This window comes from Corvus kubaryi, unplaced genomic scaffold, assembly GCF_017639235.1.
Source record: "Corvus kubaryi isolate FWS band 111438036 unplaced genomic scaffold, C.kubaryi_AGA036_p1.0 37300, whole genome shotgun sequence".
Taxonomy (NCBI): Eukaryota; Metazoa; Chordata; class Aves; order Passeriformes; family Corvidae; genus Corvus; species Corvus kubaryi.
In genome coordinates, this window is record NW_024581093.1 from 18,588,171 (window position 1) to 18,601,119 (window position 12,949).

At 38.2% G+C, this 12,949-nt stretch overlaps 1 protein-coding gene across 1 annotated transcript in view; it reads left to right on the forward strand.

Moving 5' to 3' along the window:
- The first annotated feature begins 6 nt into the window (after window positions 1-6).
- The window catches only part of LOC121664398 (transcription initiation factor TFIID subunit 4-like), a 144,824-nt gene continuing 131,881 nt past the window's right edge, over window positions 7-12,949 (forward strand). Inside the window, exons 1-2 of the mRNA XM_042027681.1 lie at window positions 7-94; window positions 3,778-3,950. Coding sequence (XP_041883615.1) covers window positions 3,780-3,950 — 171 coding nt within the window. The 5' untranslated portion in view covers window positions 7-94; window positions 3,778-3,779. The remainder of the gene's footprint in view (window positions 95-3,777; window positions 3,951-12,949) is intronic.

Consider the following 12,949-nt stretch of genomic DNA (forward strand, 5'->3'; position numbering starts at 1 on the left):
GGCGCTGCCCCCCGGATCGTGGCCCCGCAGCTGATCGTGCGGCCGCCGCCGCAGACCACCATCCAGCTGCCCCCCGGCTTCACCATCCCGCCCGGTAAGTGGTGCGCAGCGCTCCCGGCGTCGCCGCTCGCTCTAACGTTCTTCTCTTGGCCGAGGGCTTTCCTTTCCTCCAAAGCCGTCATGTCCCCACTGCTCGATGTGCTGGAAACCAAAGAAGAGGCACCTGTCTGAGGGCACCGTCTGACGAACAGGCTGCCGCTAATTAGGGTGTAACTGGTACGGCTAATGCAGAGTAATTGCAGCAGTTGTTGGGTGAGTTACTGGTTTTGTCCTGGGGAGAGCGGCAGTCACGGTGAGTTACTCTGTGATGGTGTAGTTGGACACCGGATAAAAAGCTGGAGTGGTAGCTAAGAATAACTTTATATGTGTTTTGAAGGTCTTTAGCTTCTGCTTTACACTTGGTGGTCCTGAAAAGTTTTTCTGCTTGCAAGAATGTCTTCTGCTGTGAACCAGGTGGCAAATGTGTGTAATCTAAAATTTATAATTTCAGTAATTGTGATAATGTCGTTGTTATGTGAGGGTAGTCTTCACGTGACCAGATTTTCTTTCCAACTGTGAAGCAACTGTTATGTCCTCTTTGTACCCCTCTAGGTTCCTTAACTTTAATTACTAAAAATTTAAGTTCAGCAAAGTTGCTAGCTAACCAAACGACTCAGGATTCCTACTCTTAACCTGTGTATTGTTTCATCTGAAGGGTACTGTGGTCCCCTGCTTAGATTTTCATGTTGCAAAAACGTGGGTATCTTCATATCTTCTTGATTTAGGAGTTAATTTTAAGCTAATTCTTTTTCTCCTGTTAATACCAATGGCATGTTAAGATGTGGACCTAGTGATGTAGTCTGAAATAACTTAGTTCTTCCAACTTATTTCTTAGAATATTTGATATTTATTACCTAAGTAGCGCAGTAATGTGATGGTGTAGAAGCTTGCTTCTAAGTGGGCTTTTAGAAGTTGTGTATTTAGTCCCAGTTTATGGAAAATCCTCCCGAGTCTGATGCTCCAAACATACAAATCTTGGTGGTTTCATGAAGACCCAACTAACTTGAAACAGATAAGTTGCTGTTCAGATTGCTTTGGTGCCTTTAGCCTTTGACTCCCTTTGTTAATCTGTTGAAGATTACTATATGCAGATGATAGTGTGCACTGTAACTTTGCACACAGTTTCTGAAGTTCATTGTGTCGATTCTTTGATCTGTTACTTACTTTCAAACAGAAGAGGGAAAATGGAGCTTTGAAAACAGTCTGATCCAGGATTTAGAAAATGTTTTGGAAATAATACACTAGAAAGTTTTAATCAGAATTGGATTTTATTACAAGATAGTTGGAAATCCATTAAATTTGCATAAACATGAAGATAATATGTTCTAAAAGTATGTTCTAAAAGGAAGTTATTCAGAAAATACAATGTTATTTTTGAGTTTTTAACTTGGTGGATAATTTATAATTAATCTGTAACTCCCATATAACAAACTTCTCTATAAAACAGAAATTTAGTATCAGTTTTTGACAACAGGTTATTTTAGCAAGCAATAGTCATAAGTTGTTTATTTCATCTTTACGTGTCTGACAGGAAGGTAAAATTAGTGTCATCCTTTAACTGGATTCTAACTTGTATCAGCTGCTCAGTAACAGGAATTTGTAGTCCTCTGAATTGAATTAAAATACAATGTTAACACATGAGCATTTATTCATTTATAGTAGCAATTGTGTCTGCAACTTCGATTGAGACTGTGTGGCACGTGTTGCAATTAATTTTTCCTCTCCACTCAGTCTTTCTCTATTCAGAATTAGGTTTAGAAAATGGGAAGATAAATTAAGACCACACCGGTGAATCTGTATAGTGCAAATAGAACATGCATTTTTTTAATGTGTGGTAGGCATTGTCCTATGAGGATTTTTATATAAGGTTCATAGTATAATGAGAGAAGTGATAACCCGTTTGGCCAGTTGGCATATTGGGGTGTCCAGATGGTTTAGGATGTACCAAATATATCATCTGCTTGTAGGATTTTCTGCAAATATAAACTGTGAAGCGTAGTGCTTGAATGCCTAATGGATCTTAAAAGTTACTTTTTAGATCAGTTTTTAATGAGTTTCTTTCAACTTTTTAATTTTCAAATTACTCTTGGCTTTGAAAGAGAGTTATTATTATGGCTTTTGGATGTGGTTCTTCCTGTAGCTCTGTATGCCTGTTACCTTAAACCTTGATTTCCACAAATCTTTAGTTTATAGTGGCAGAAATTTGCCTTCTGTTTGTGTTTATAGGAGGAAAGGTTGGCTGGGAGCACCCAGCTCTGTGAGTGAGGGCTTTTATGTGTGCTGCAGTTCTCTCATGTGTTCGTCCCACGATTGGGATTTGTTTTTCCATGTCAGACTGAAAGAAAGACTTTCTTACTGTAGGGTTCTGAGATTTGTTATAACAGTGTTTGAATTTCTTTATCCTCAGGGTATGTTGCAAACTGCATCCCTTTAGGAAGGTGTTGGGTTTTTTCCTCTGGGAAGTTAACAATTAGAATTGGATGTAAGCTTTTACCTTTAGAATTGGATATAAGATTTTACCTTCTTCATTTTCCTTTGAAAAGCTAAAAAAGTATATGGAGCAATTTGCACGTAGAGATAAGCTGCAGAAACAGTGTCTACTGACTCTGTTATCAGCAACATAAAATGACTTCATAGGTTTTTAGTTTTTGGTTCTCTAGTAGTTGCAGACAAAATGTTTTTCTGTTTATTTGACCTGTTGTGTCCTATCTAGGTTAAATTATTAAAATGTATTCTGGAATAACTTGGAAATTCTTTTAAAATAATCTGTCTGGAGAACTGCTTCTTGGTTGTGAGTGAGCTATAGGAAAAACATTACATGCTTTGCAGAGACCTTGAATAAGTGTGAAACTCCAGGATCCATGGACCAACTTAGCCATTGTCTCCCCTTTTCCGACCTGCTGACTACAAAACTTAGGGCACTGCTTGATGGCAATGGCTCTGTTGTGTAGAAGGCCTCTATTTGTGAGGTGTTTTACAAGAAAATAATCTGAAAAAATTATCATTTACTTCCAGAAAATGCTAGAAAACACTTGCCAATTTTCTGAAATTGCTGCACTGTATCATTGTGTACTGAGGAGTTGTGTTGGTTCTCTGAGGCTGACAGTGTTTGTTGTTGATGTTTAAACCACAGGTAGTGCCTCCCAAAGTGGTACCAAATAGATTAATCTGTTAATGCTCGACGTTAAGTAAATCTCAACTACTGTATGCTCAGAAGTGTGTCTGGCCTAATATTTGCGTGTACTCATAAGCTGTTGTTTAGTAAAGCTCTTGGGTCATTGTCCCTGGTATGCATGTACTGAATTCTGTTCCCAGCAGCTGCATTGTCCTTAGAGTTTACTTTTAATGAGTATTTGTTTCTAATTTTGTTCTCCTGACCCTGACTAGACCGCTAGAAGTCACTGTCCCCCAAACACTCAAGTGGCTGCTTTTTTCATCCCTGCTTGCCATAAACTGCAGTTATTTAAATTCCAAACTGAATTGGGTCTGCTAGTGGGGGCTCCTTTTCTTCTTTGAAATAAAATTTCGTGTTACACGAGAATCAAAAAAGACACAGTATAGAGAATAATGTACAGTGCTATACATTAATTTTACTCTGAATTCTGTGGTTAGATAGTTCTTTATATGTTATTCTTGCTGTTATTTACTGTGTAGTGACTGTTCCCTTGCCCTCACTAGGGATGGTCCTGGTGCGCACGGATGCTGGACAGCTTGTGATGGTGCCCCAGCAGGCTCTGGCACAGGCTCAGATGCAGGCTCAAGTGCAGACACAGGGACAGGGTCCTGCCAGCCTGTCACCCAGGCTTTCTGTGCCCACAACTGGCCCTGTTTTTCGCCTGTCAACAGCTCAGGTATGTCCAGCTTGATTTCACTTCGGTGCATTATGTCTTACACATTATAACCTCATATGTTTCTGCAACTGTGCTTTCCTCCCCTTTTTGTTGTGAAAACAGGAAGTAATTAAATGTAGTTTATTTTATGAGGCCTAGGATTTTTTTTTTTTTATTTAAGGAAAAAGTCTGCCTTAGTCTCTTAAGACTGTGTTCAGACTGAGAGATGATTGGAGGCTACAAAGCTCAGTCTTAGTCTGGACTGTGTATCACTCGTTTAATAAGTGCCCCTTGCTGCTCTGAATCAGAAGCACTGTTATATCCCAGGATAGCTAATTTCACTGAACGTTAGAAAAGAGAAAGCCAATCACATTCTATCCAAGGATTTGCAATAATTTTAAAATAATTTTTTAAGTATACTTTATTCAAAAAAAGATTTGTTTCTTCTAATTTGCCTCTGGGTGTGATCTGTCTACACTGAAAGTTTTGTCTGTTGTGAGTACTTTTCCCTTTTTCTAGGGATTGACAGGATAGAGTGCTTTCCTCTCCCAAACTCATCAGTGGAGTGTGTTGATTTCAACTTGGAGCTGATTTATTTTCTAGGGTGAATGTCGGGGTGGGGGAGGTTGCCTTTTTTTTTTTTTTTTTTTTTTTTTTTTAGATTTCTTTGAAGGCTGCATTGGTTTAAAAGTTTGTAGAGAGGCAGTTTAACTTTGGGCCATTTAGGACTAGAACTGAGCTATTTTACTAAAATGTGGAGGCAAATATCTTTGGATGTTAGTGCAGGGCTGCTGTGCCATAGTAGTGACAGGCAGAGTTTAAGGTAGTTTTGCCTAAGGTCTCTGTTTGCAGAAGTGATAAGTAATTCTGTGTGGAAAGATGAAAAAGGTGCCTTTACAACTTTCTAGTTGTTGTAGAAGTTGCTTGAAATAGTTCCAACATGGTATTTCCCAATATTTAACATTTGATTACTGTCCCATTATATGCTTTATGTATTGCATCATATTTATAGTCTAAAAGATTTTTAAGTTTAATTCAAAACTGAAAACAATAAAAGGAAGCTGGAATAAATTTGCAGAATTGAAAATAGTAACATGAGGCAATCTACAAACCAGGCAGTAGCCTACTAGAGTGTAAGTTTTAGAAGTGAGTGTCACTAGGAAGACTGTGGGTCACTGGAATGTATCTCAGGAAAGACATAAATGAGAGCCTGGAAACACTTGGAAAAACTTTATGCTCTCAAAAAAGATATAAGTGCAGTATTGGATGAAATTTGTTAAAGACCTCTTTGCAGAAAAGGCAGCCATATAGTGTTTAAATTTGTGGTGTCTGGAAGAGTAAGACTCATAGAAACCTTCAAAGAGAAATGTATTCCAGGAAGAATAAACACAGAGATAAGCTTCTGTTCATTTACAGATTTTTTTTTTTTTTTTACTAGTTTGATGACAACAAAATTGCAGCCAATTCCTGAATTTGTACATCTGAATTTGGTTGTTGAGGACTTTCTTTGTGAATAAGTACAGTCACTTCTTTAGTGGTTACTACCAGCTCACGTTCTAGCAATGGCTCCTGAGACACGTGCGTAAATGTAAAACAGAAGGTGTATGGTGGGACTGTACCAAGAATGGAATCTAAGTCTGTTAATTTTAGCTGGGTTTCTTCCATACTGTTAGTTTTTTATGTGGCCAGCATACTGAATTAAAATTCAATGTGGAAGCATTCATAACAGATATTAACAAATTGTTTGTAATTTGAAGACTTCTGAGGAATAACCTTTACTGCACATGGAACCTTAGGAAGTGTGCGTAAATGTAGACCCCCTGCTTGGCTCTGGCTTCAGTCTGGGGTTTGGATCCCAAAGTCAGCCTTAAGATGCGTGCACAGCACGTGTAGATCACGTTGATCTCAGGCAGCTGTTTTTTGCTTGTATGAAGCAGGTAATGTTGCAGAAGGGGTATAATCCTACTTGATGGATTTATGTAAAAATAAACCCGTGAGGATACTGCATGTTCAGGTGTTCATAGAGTCAGCTGAAATCTGGAGGAGTTCAGGTATTAGAAAGTTGTAATTGCTTTTGTACAGGGTTCTGCCCAGGTAAATACCCCACTGCATTGTAGAGATTTCTTTACACTACCTAGTGCTAACATGCTGATTCAGAATAGAGGAAGCCAGCAAGGCCTTAAGAATGGTAAATATCTTGCAAGATGCAAAAGTTTGATTATTTTAGTGTAGGGGGATTAGAATCATGATATTGTAGCTTGTCAGGATTCATCTCTTTTGAAAATCTTAGTGGTAGCTGCCCAAACTGTGCTGCATAATTTCTGTGTTTGTTGTAATTAACAGGGTTAAGAAATAATTAATATTGCCCTTGGGAAATTTACATTGAACTTCCCTGACTCTGCATTTGATCTGCAGAGTCTTCTTTCATTGTGACATGCTTATGTTTTATATATGTTTGACCTTAGTGTGTTCCTTAAAAATTGTGGTTGACAGCCTTTTAAAACAAGACTGTAAAGATTTAAATTCTAAAGGTTTATATAATCAGAACTAGACATGAGACTTTTGTTTGATTAGGTGGGTGATTTATAACCAGAGACTGTTAATTGCTTTTCCAGATGAAATGTTCAGTGATAAATATTATGCTAAGGTTTTAGAAATGTCAGTTGTTTGAGTAGTCATTATAGTTAGTCAATTCCGGGATCAATTTCTAAAATAAAGGAAATTGTGTGTACTGAAAAATAATTTTTTCAGAGAGTTTTTAATTGAGCTTTTTTCTTTCAGGAACTCTTTCTGGTGGTCAGAAAACTGAATTCAGTGAATTAAAATTTCCAGAAGTTTAAAATGAATCAAAATTAATGTCCTAGGTTTTTATGTATATAGAGTATGAATATTCTAGAGTCATGGTGTCCACTGTGACTGAAACACAGGAAAATTCTGGTGCCGTAAGCTTAAGACAGAATATGAACATTAAGTGCCCGAGTCCTGCAGAGCGTTATGTGAGATGGATGAACATGGCAGGCTATGGAGTTTTAACCTTTTTCTGTGATGTTATCAAGATGGTTGGTACTTTACTGTGCAGAGCTCAACTTTATTACTCTACCTTTATTCAGTTATTTTAAGATAGCTTTATTTGGATTAAAATGCAGGGTGCTTTAAATGTGTAGAGCTTAGCATTGTAGTTTAGTCACTGAGTTTGTCCTTTAACCTACTTTTACCTATGTAGAAAGTCGGAACAAGTGGAAATTTGCAGTCTGCCTTAAGGATTCTAGGAAATAATATCTTATGAAGAATGTGTCAGAAGAAGACATGGCTTTCATGCTTTGTGGGTGTTACGGTTGCTGTTCTCCAGATTGTCCTAATTTTTAGCCTGTGTCAGGTGTCAAAAGTTACTCAGCTAAGTGATTGTTTTCAGGGTTCATTTGTATGTACACTTTAAATAATTATTGTGATGAGAAAGTCTGTTGTGAGCAATACAGCTAGGTGTAAAACACAGGGTATTAAATAACATGCCAAAGAAATTGCAAAAGCTGGCAGTTACTTTTGGCAACTCGTTAAGAAATGTTGAAAGTGCTAACTGGAGAACATAAAACGGATTTTGAATTACTTTTTTTAAAACTAGAAGGAGGAGTGTCTGAAAAACTACCAAGTGTTCATCTAAATTTGAAAGCTCTTTGGTTCTCTCTCCTTGTAAGCTATGTAATTTCTCCACTCTCAAAAAAGGAGGGGAAAACAAGGCAATGTTACAAATGTTCTGAAATAAAATCAGCTTGATCAATATATACAGAGCTGTTCAGATTCTAAACCACTTCTGCAGCCTGGGTACTACAGCAAGATTTTTCTTTCCATACCGGGGGCCATCATTTGCTAGATCTTCTCCATGATGTTGTGGAGGAAAACGAACCAGGTTTCTCCTGAAAATTCCTCTGGCTTCAGCAGCTAGGCCGATATCCAGGACAGTATGTGAGGAAGGAGCCACTTCCCCTAAGAACAATGGAAGCTGCTGAGATACAGGAAAGTGTAGTGTGTTTCCCCTGAGGAATTTGTGTAAGGCTTAAGTAAAGGCTTTCCTTACAGACAGTGGCTCTATCCTTACGTATTCTGTTGTTGAAGGTTCAGAAGTCAAGTATCTGTATACAGTCGTATTGACCCTTGTAGGGAATTGATGAGCCACCTCTCTTCCCTCCCCAAGTTTAAAAAAAGATGTGTTTGGATTGGAGTGCAAAACGCAAGAGTTCAGAAAGATTAAGATCCGTAACTTCCTGTTGATCCTACGTTGCTGTCTCCTGTGGATGTGCTGTGAATTCTGGTCCTTCCATGATGAATGCTTCAGCTGGGCAGTCAAGGCACACAGTTGATTTGCACAGCAGACTTAAATCTGATGTTTCTCACTCTTTGATTGCTTGAATTTGCTATTTAAGTTACTTGACTTCTGCTGTTTGTAGTACCTTTGTCTCGTTTTTTACAGCTGTCAGGAGTAGAGGCAGCTGTACAGCTTTGGGTGCACTTTTGTGTTAGGCTCGTGGGAGAAGAGAGGCAAATCCATTTTGAAAGGAAGACTTGGGTTCTTCTTGACTCTTAGGTGGGGTAATCTTCGATTAGACATTTAGTTATGCTCCTCTCAATTGCTGCTGTGTAAAGCGTGAATGAAATCTGATTGTCTCCATTCTTAGTGGGATTCTGGAAAACTGGCAAATGGGGATAAGCACGTACCTTGTAGGGAGGGTCTGAGCTGGGATCAGCTTAAGGCTGAGCTCAAAGGTGCTGGGGCATGGACGTGTGTCCCAGGAGGGTGGACAGTATCTGCAGCACAGTCACCACAGAGGAGCAGTGAAACACATTCAGTCAAAAGAATCAGAACCTGAATGTAACAACAGTACAGAGAGCAGTGATTGAGAGAAGTGCCTGTAATAGAAAGATGTATTTGATATTTTAATGATCTTTTCCATTTACAGTCTTTCTGGTTTCTTTAAAATATTCAAGAAAAACCTGAATAAGTGCAATTGCACCATGTAACAGTTTTAGTTTAGTTCAAATTATAAGATTGCCTAGGATTGTAATGGGGATGTTAATGTTTGGACTCATTGACCTTTGAGGCCTTTTCCAACCTAAATGAATCTACGATTCTGTGCTATTAACTATTCTTAGCTGCAGTTTTTCTCTGGTGTGTTGTTTTGTTTGGAGAAAAATTGCAAAATATTGAGGTATATTAAAAATACCTTTCATATCAGTGCAGCTACAAGAGGCTTGTTTTTTTTTTAAATTGGTATCTCAGGGTTTGCATGGAAGTACTTGGTCTTCCCTGAGTATTATAGTAATCTTTGTATACATTAAAAAGTGCAAGTTTGTTGTACTGGGCCGGTGATAATGTGCTTCTTTTGGAAAACATGATTTGGATGTTTTTGACTTAGCTGTGCATAATTTTAGTTTAACTATTTTCTCTTTGTAGTTTTAGTTTACTTTTACTTTTTGGTTCATATTAATTTTAGATGAATATTAATACATTTTCAAAGCTGCCAAAATTTTATCAGCTTTAGAATATTAGTTAAGGTATAGGATTTTTAGGAAACAAGCCATAATTCGTTGGAACTTAAATTGATCTTAGAAGAATTCTACTCTGGGTTCTTGTATTATGAGCAGCTCATACAGTGTGTGTTTGCTTGCACTATTATATTCCTCAGAGATAATAAATAAATTCAGAAGTATTTTAAAACTGGTTCTTAGATTGCATTAAATTTTTGCTTCCATATCTTATTTTGAATCTTAGACTTGTGAAATTGTGAAAAATAGGGAGGTGCTGCCATCTAGTTTTCCTTTGCTGTGTTTCTTTTGTTTATCTGTGTTTTTCATTTGTGCATTTCATGGTTTTTCATGCCTTTGATGCATTTTTTTCACTGGCTTTCAGTATCTTAATGCCTAGGCGGGCTTACATTAATAACCAAATTGCAAAAAATAAGTTGTTTATTTCAAATTATTTTTAATTGCAATTATTTTATGTTAGTCACAAAATTAAAGTGCTGCTGTAGACTAAGAATATAAAGTGAATATCATACAGGAAAGACTAATGTTAGCCTGGCCAATAATATTTTATTTTGGAATATCTGTTGTTGGAACTTCAAAGCAGATGAAAGTATGTGTATTGGAATTTTCACGGGACTGCTGCTGAAAGTGGATTTGGCTTCAGAGTTTACCAGTGTTTTTGTTTCAAGTTTGATTCAAAATGTGTTTTCCAGTATTAAGTTTCTTTGTACATTTTTTGTGATCAGAAAAGGCAGTTATGTGTGAAGTTTGATGGCTTAGTATTTAGATATTTAGGCATATAAGTGAGTTACTTAACAGTACTTGTGCCACCAAGATAATTAGCTATCACTTGAGTTTTGTTTTCATTGTCTAAACAGTCTGGTGGTTTTTTTAAAGAAAATGACAGTTTTTTCTTGCTTTAGGCATTTTTCTAACTTCTGCTCTTTGGAATTTGAAGTTTATATCATGAGCTTTACTATTTTGTTTTCTGTGTTTCGATACTCACTTTCTGTTAAGTTTCACTTTAGCATCTGTTTTTAAAATGAAAAAAAAAAAAGTTTTTTAATGGTATGCTGAGTGCTGCATCCCCTGCTCTGGCCATGGCTGTGTTTCTGCTGTGGAACACTCTCTGAGCAGCAGCAACAGCTCAGTCTGTGCCCTCACCGTGGTGCTGGTGGCTGATCGTTCACAAGCTGCTGTTCTTGCTAAAGCAGAGCCTTTCAGATCTGAGATTGGTCTGGTTATATACATTGTGCCTGTGTTTTCAGCATCGTTTATATTTTTGTGGCAGCTTTGGTATTTTTTTCTCATTTATTTGCTATTACTGATTCTTGTTTTTCTTAGTGTTTTTCACATTCTTTTTGCTTTTCTGACCAATGCTTGTTTTACACTTTGCAGAAATTTTAAGCAAATAGATAAACCTTTTTTGTTGCTAAGATGCAGTGCCATTATCAAATAAGCTGTCCCATACTATTTCTTTTGTATAAATGGTTTTTGGGCTTCTTTGCAATGTTCTGGAGAATACATTTGTGATAGTAGGGCAGGTGGGTTGGGAGGTCAGAGAGAGTAAGAAATGTGTGGTCTTTACTGTGCTTTAACCACAAAACATTTTTCCTTCTTTTCCTTCATGATGCGTGATTCTTTTCTGTATAAGCATACAATAAGTTTTCAGTACTTACAAATAATACTGTTTACATTTTTATAACATTAACACTTAGCTCTAAAACTTAGAATAACACTCAAATGTTAATAAGGCTGTAACTTTAAATGTGCAAAGATTAGGAAATGCTATAAAGGAGGTTCCTGAACACTCTCACAGTGGCTCTCATGTGCATATGCATTATGCTGCATGACCATATACTACTGTTATTTTTAATTTCTAAGGTGTGTAGGCTGAACAGTCCTAATTAATGAAGATTTATATAATACCTTTTCCTCCACTGTTCAGTGAGTTGCTTCAGGCTTACTTGCTGTGCCCTTCTGCAGTGGGAATTAATAACCAAGCAGGTTTTCTTGTGAAGCTTATCCCTGTAACAACTTTCTCAACAATGCATTTAAGGGGATTACTAGCCTCCTTTTGTAAGTAGGAAATGGAACCTAATTGTCTCTATTTTAAATATGAAATTAAAAATGCTGGTTAATTTATTGTGTTCAGTTTGACTTCATTGCTTTCAGTTGGAGCCGTGGCCACTCCTGGTCACAAACTCCACGTTGCAAGTTGGGCACTCGTAAATACATTGCATAAGAGTATGGATGACAGTGGATTATCTGTATTTGCAGGCAGCACTAAGCACTTGAGGCAGGAGTAGAATACAACTGAAGTGCCAAAATTCAGCTGGTTTTTATTTACCAGTTATTTTGGATGAAACCTAGTGATTGCAGAACAACCAGCCACTTCACCAGAGCATGAGAAAGTACTTTGATAAGTATTTGCTTCAGCAATAGGGGTTTTGAACCTAGAACCTCTGGTTTATGAAGGTTTTCTCTTGTGGCCCCAAGCTCCTCTCCCTGTCCTGTGTAGTTGCTCCAAGTCCTGTCTTCCTGCCCTGTTGTCCCAAAAGGGACATTGTGCATATGAGGAACAGAGCAACATCTCCCTGCTTTGGTTCTCATGCTCCACTCAGTGATACTGTGGTGGCAGTGAAGGTTCTGCCTCTGCTGTCTGACCTGTTGGAGATTCCACTTCCAGTCATTTTCTGAAATTGTGTGCAAATGTGAAGCTTTTAAAGGGATAATACTTTGGGTCAGTTTCACTGTATTTTTACCAGGCTGAAAAAAAAAATCAAATCTCTGATAACAAATTTCTCTGCATCTGACATTCAAGTGCCTGTTCATCTGAACCATAACCAAAGGAATTGAGAGGCAGTCAATAAATGCGTGAAGTTTCTCCATGGACTCTTCAGAAGTTTTAAGTCTCAGGAAGCAGAGTTTGCTAATGGGGAGTGTTATGATGGATTAATAGCAGTTAGGGCTACAGCCATGCTTGTAGGAAAGGTTGTATGAGTTAGTTACTCAAAGATTATGTGGTGGTTGACCCTGGCTGGACACCAGGTGCCCACCAGAGCCTCTCCATCCCTGCCCTCCTCAGCTGGATGGGGAGAGGAAATGTAAGGAAAGGCTCATGGGTCAGGATAAGGGCAGGGAGAGATCCCTCACCAGTTACTGACACAGCAGAACAAAAAATTCTGTTAACAACCAAATCAGAGTTGGATAACGAGAAATAAAAGCTAAAGCTTAAAACACCTTCTCCTCACCCCTCCTTGCTTTCCTGGGTGTAACTTTACTCCCAGCTTTGTCCATCTCCTCCCCTGAGTGGTGCAGGGGGATGGGAAATGGGGGCTGTGCTCAGCTCATCCCAGGTTGTCTCTGCTGCTCCTTCCCCTCAGGGGAAGGGCTCCTCACACTCTTCCCATGCTCCAGTGTGGGGTCCTTCCCACAGGAGACAGCGAACTCCATGAGCTGCTCCAGCCTGGTCCCTTTCCATGGGTGCAGTCAGTCCTTCA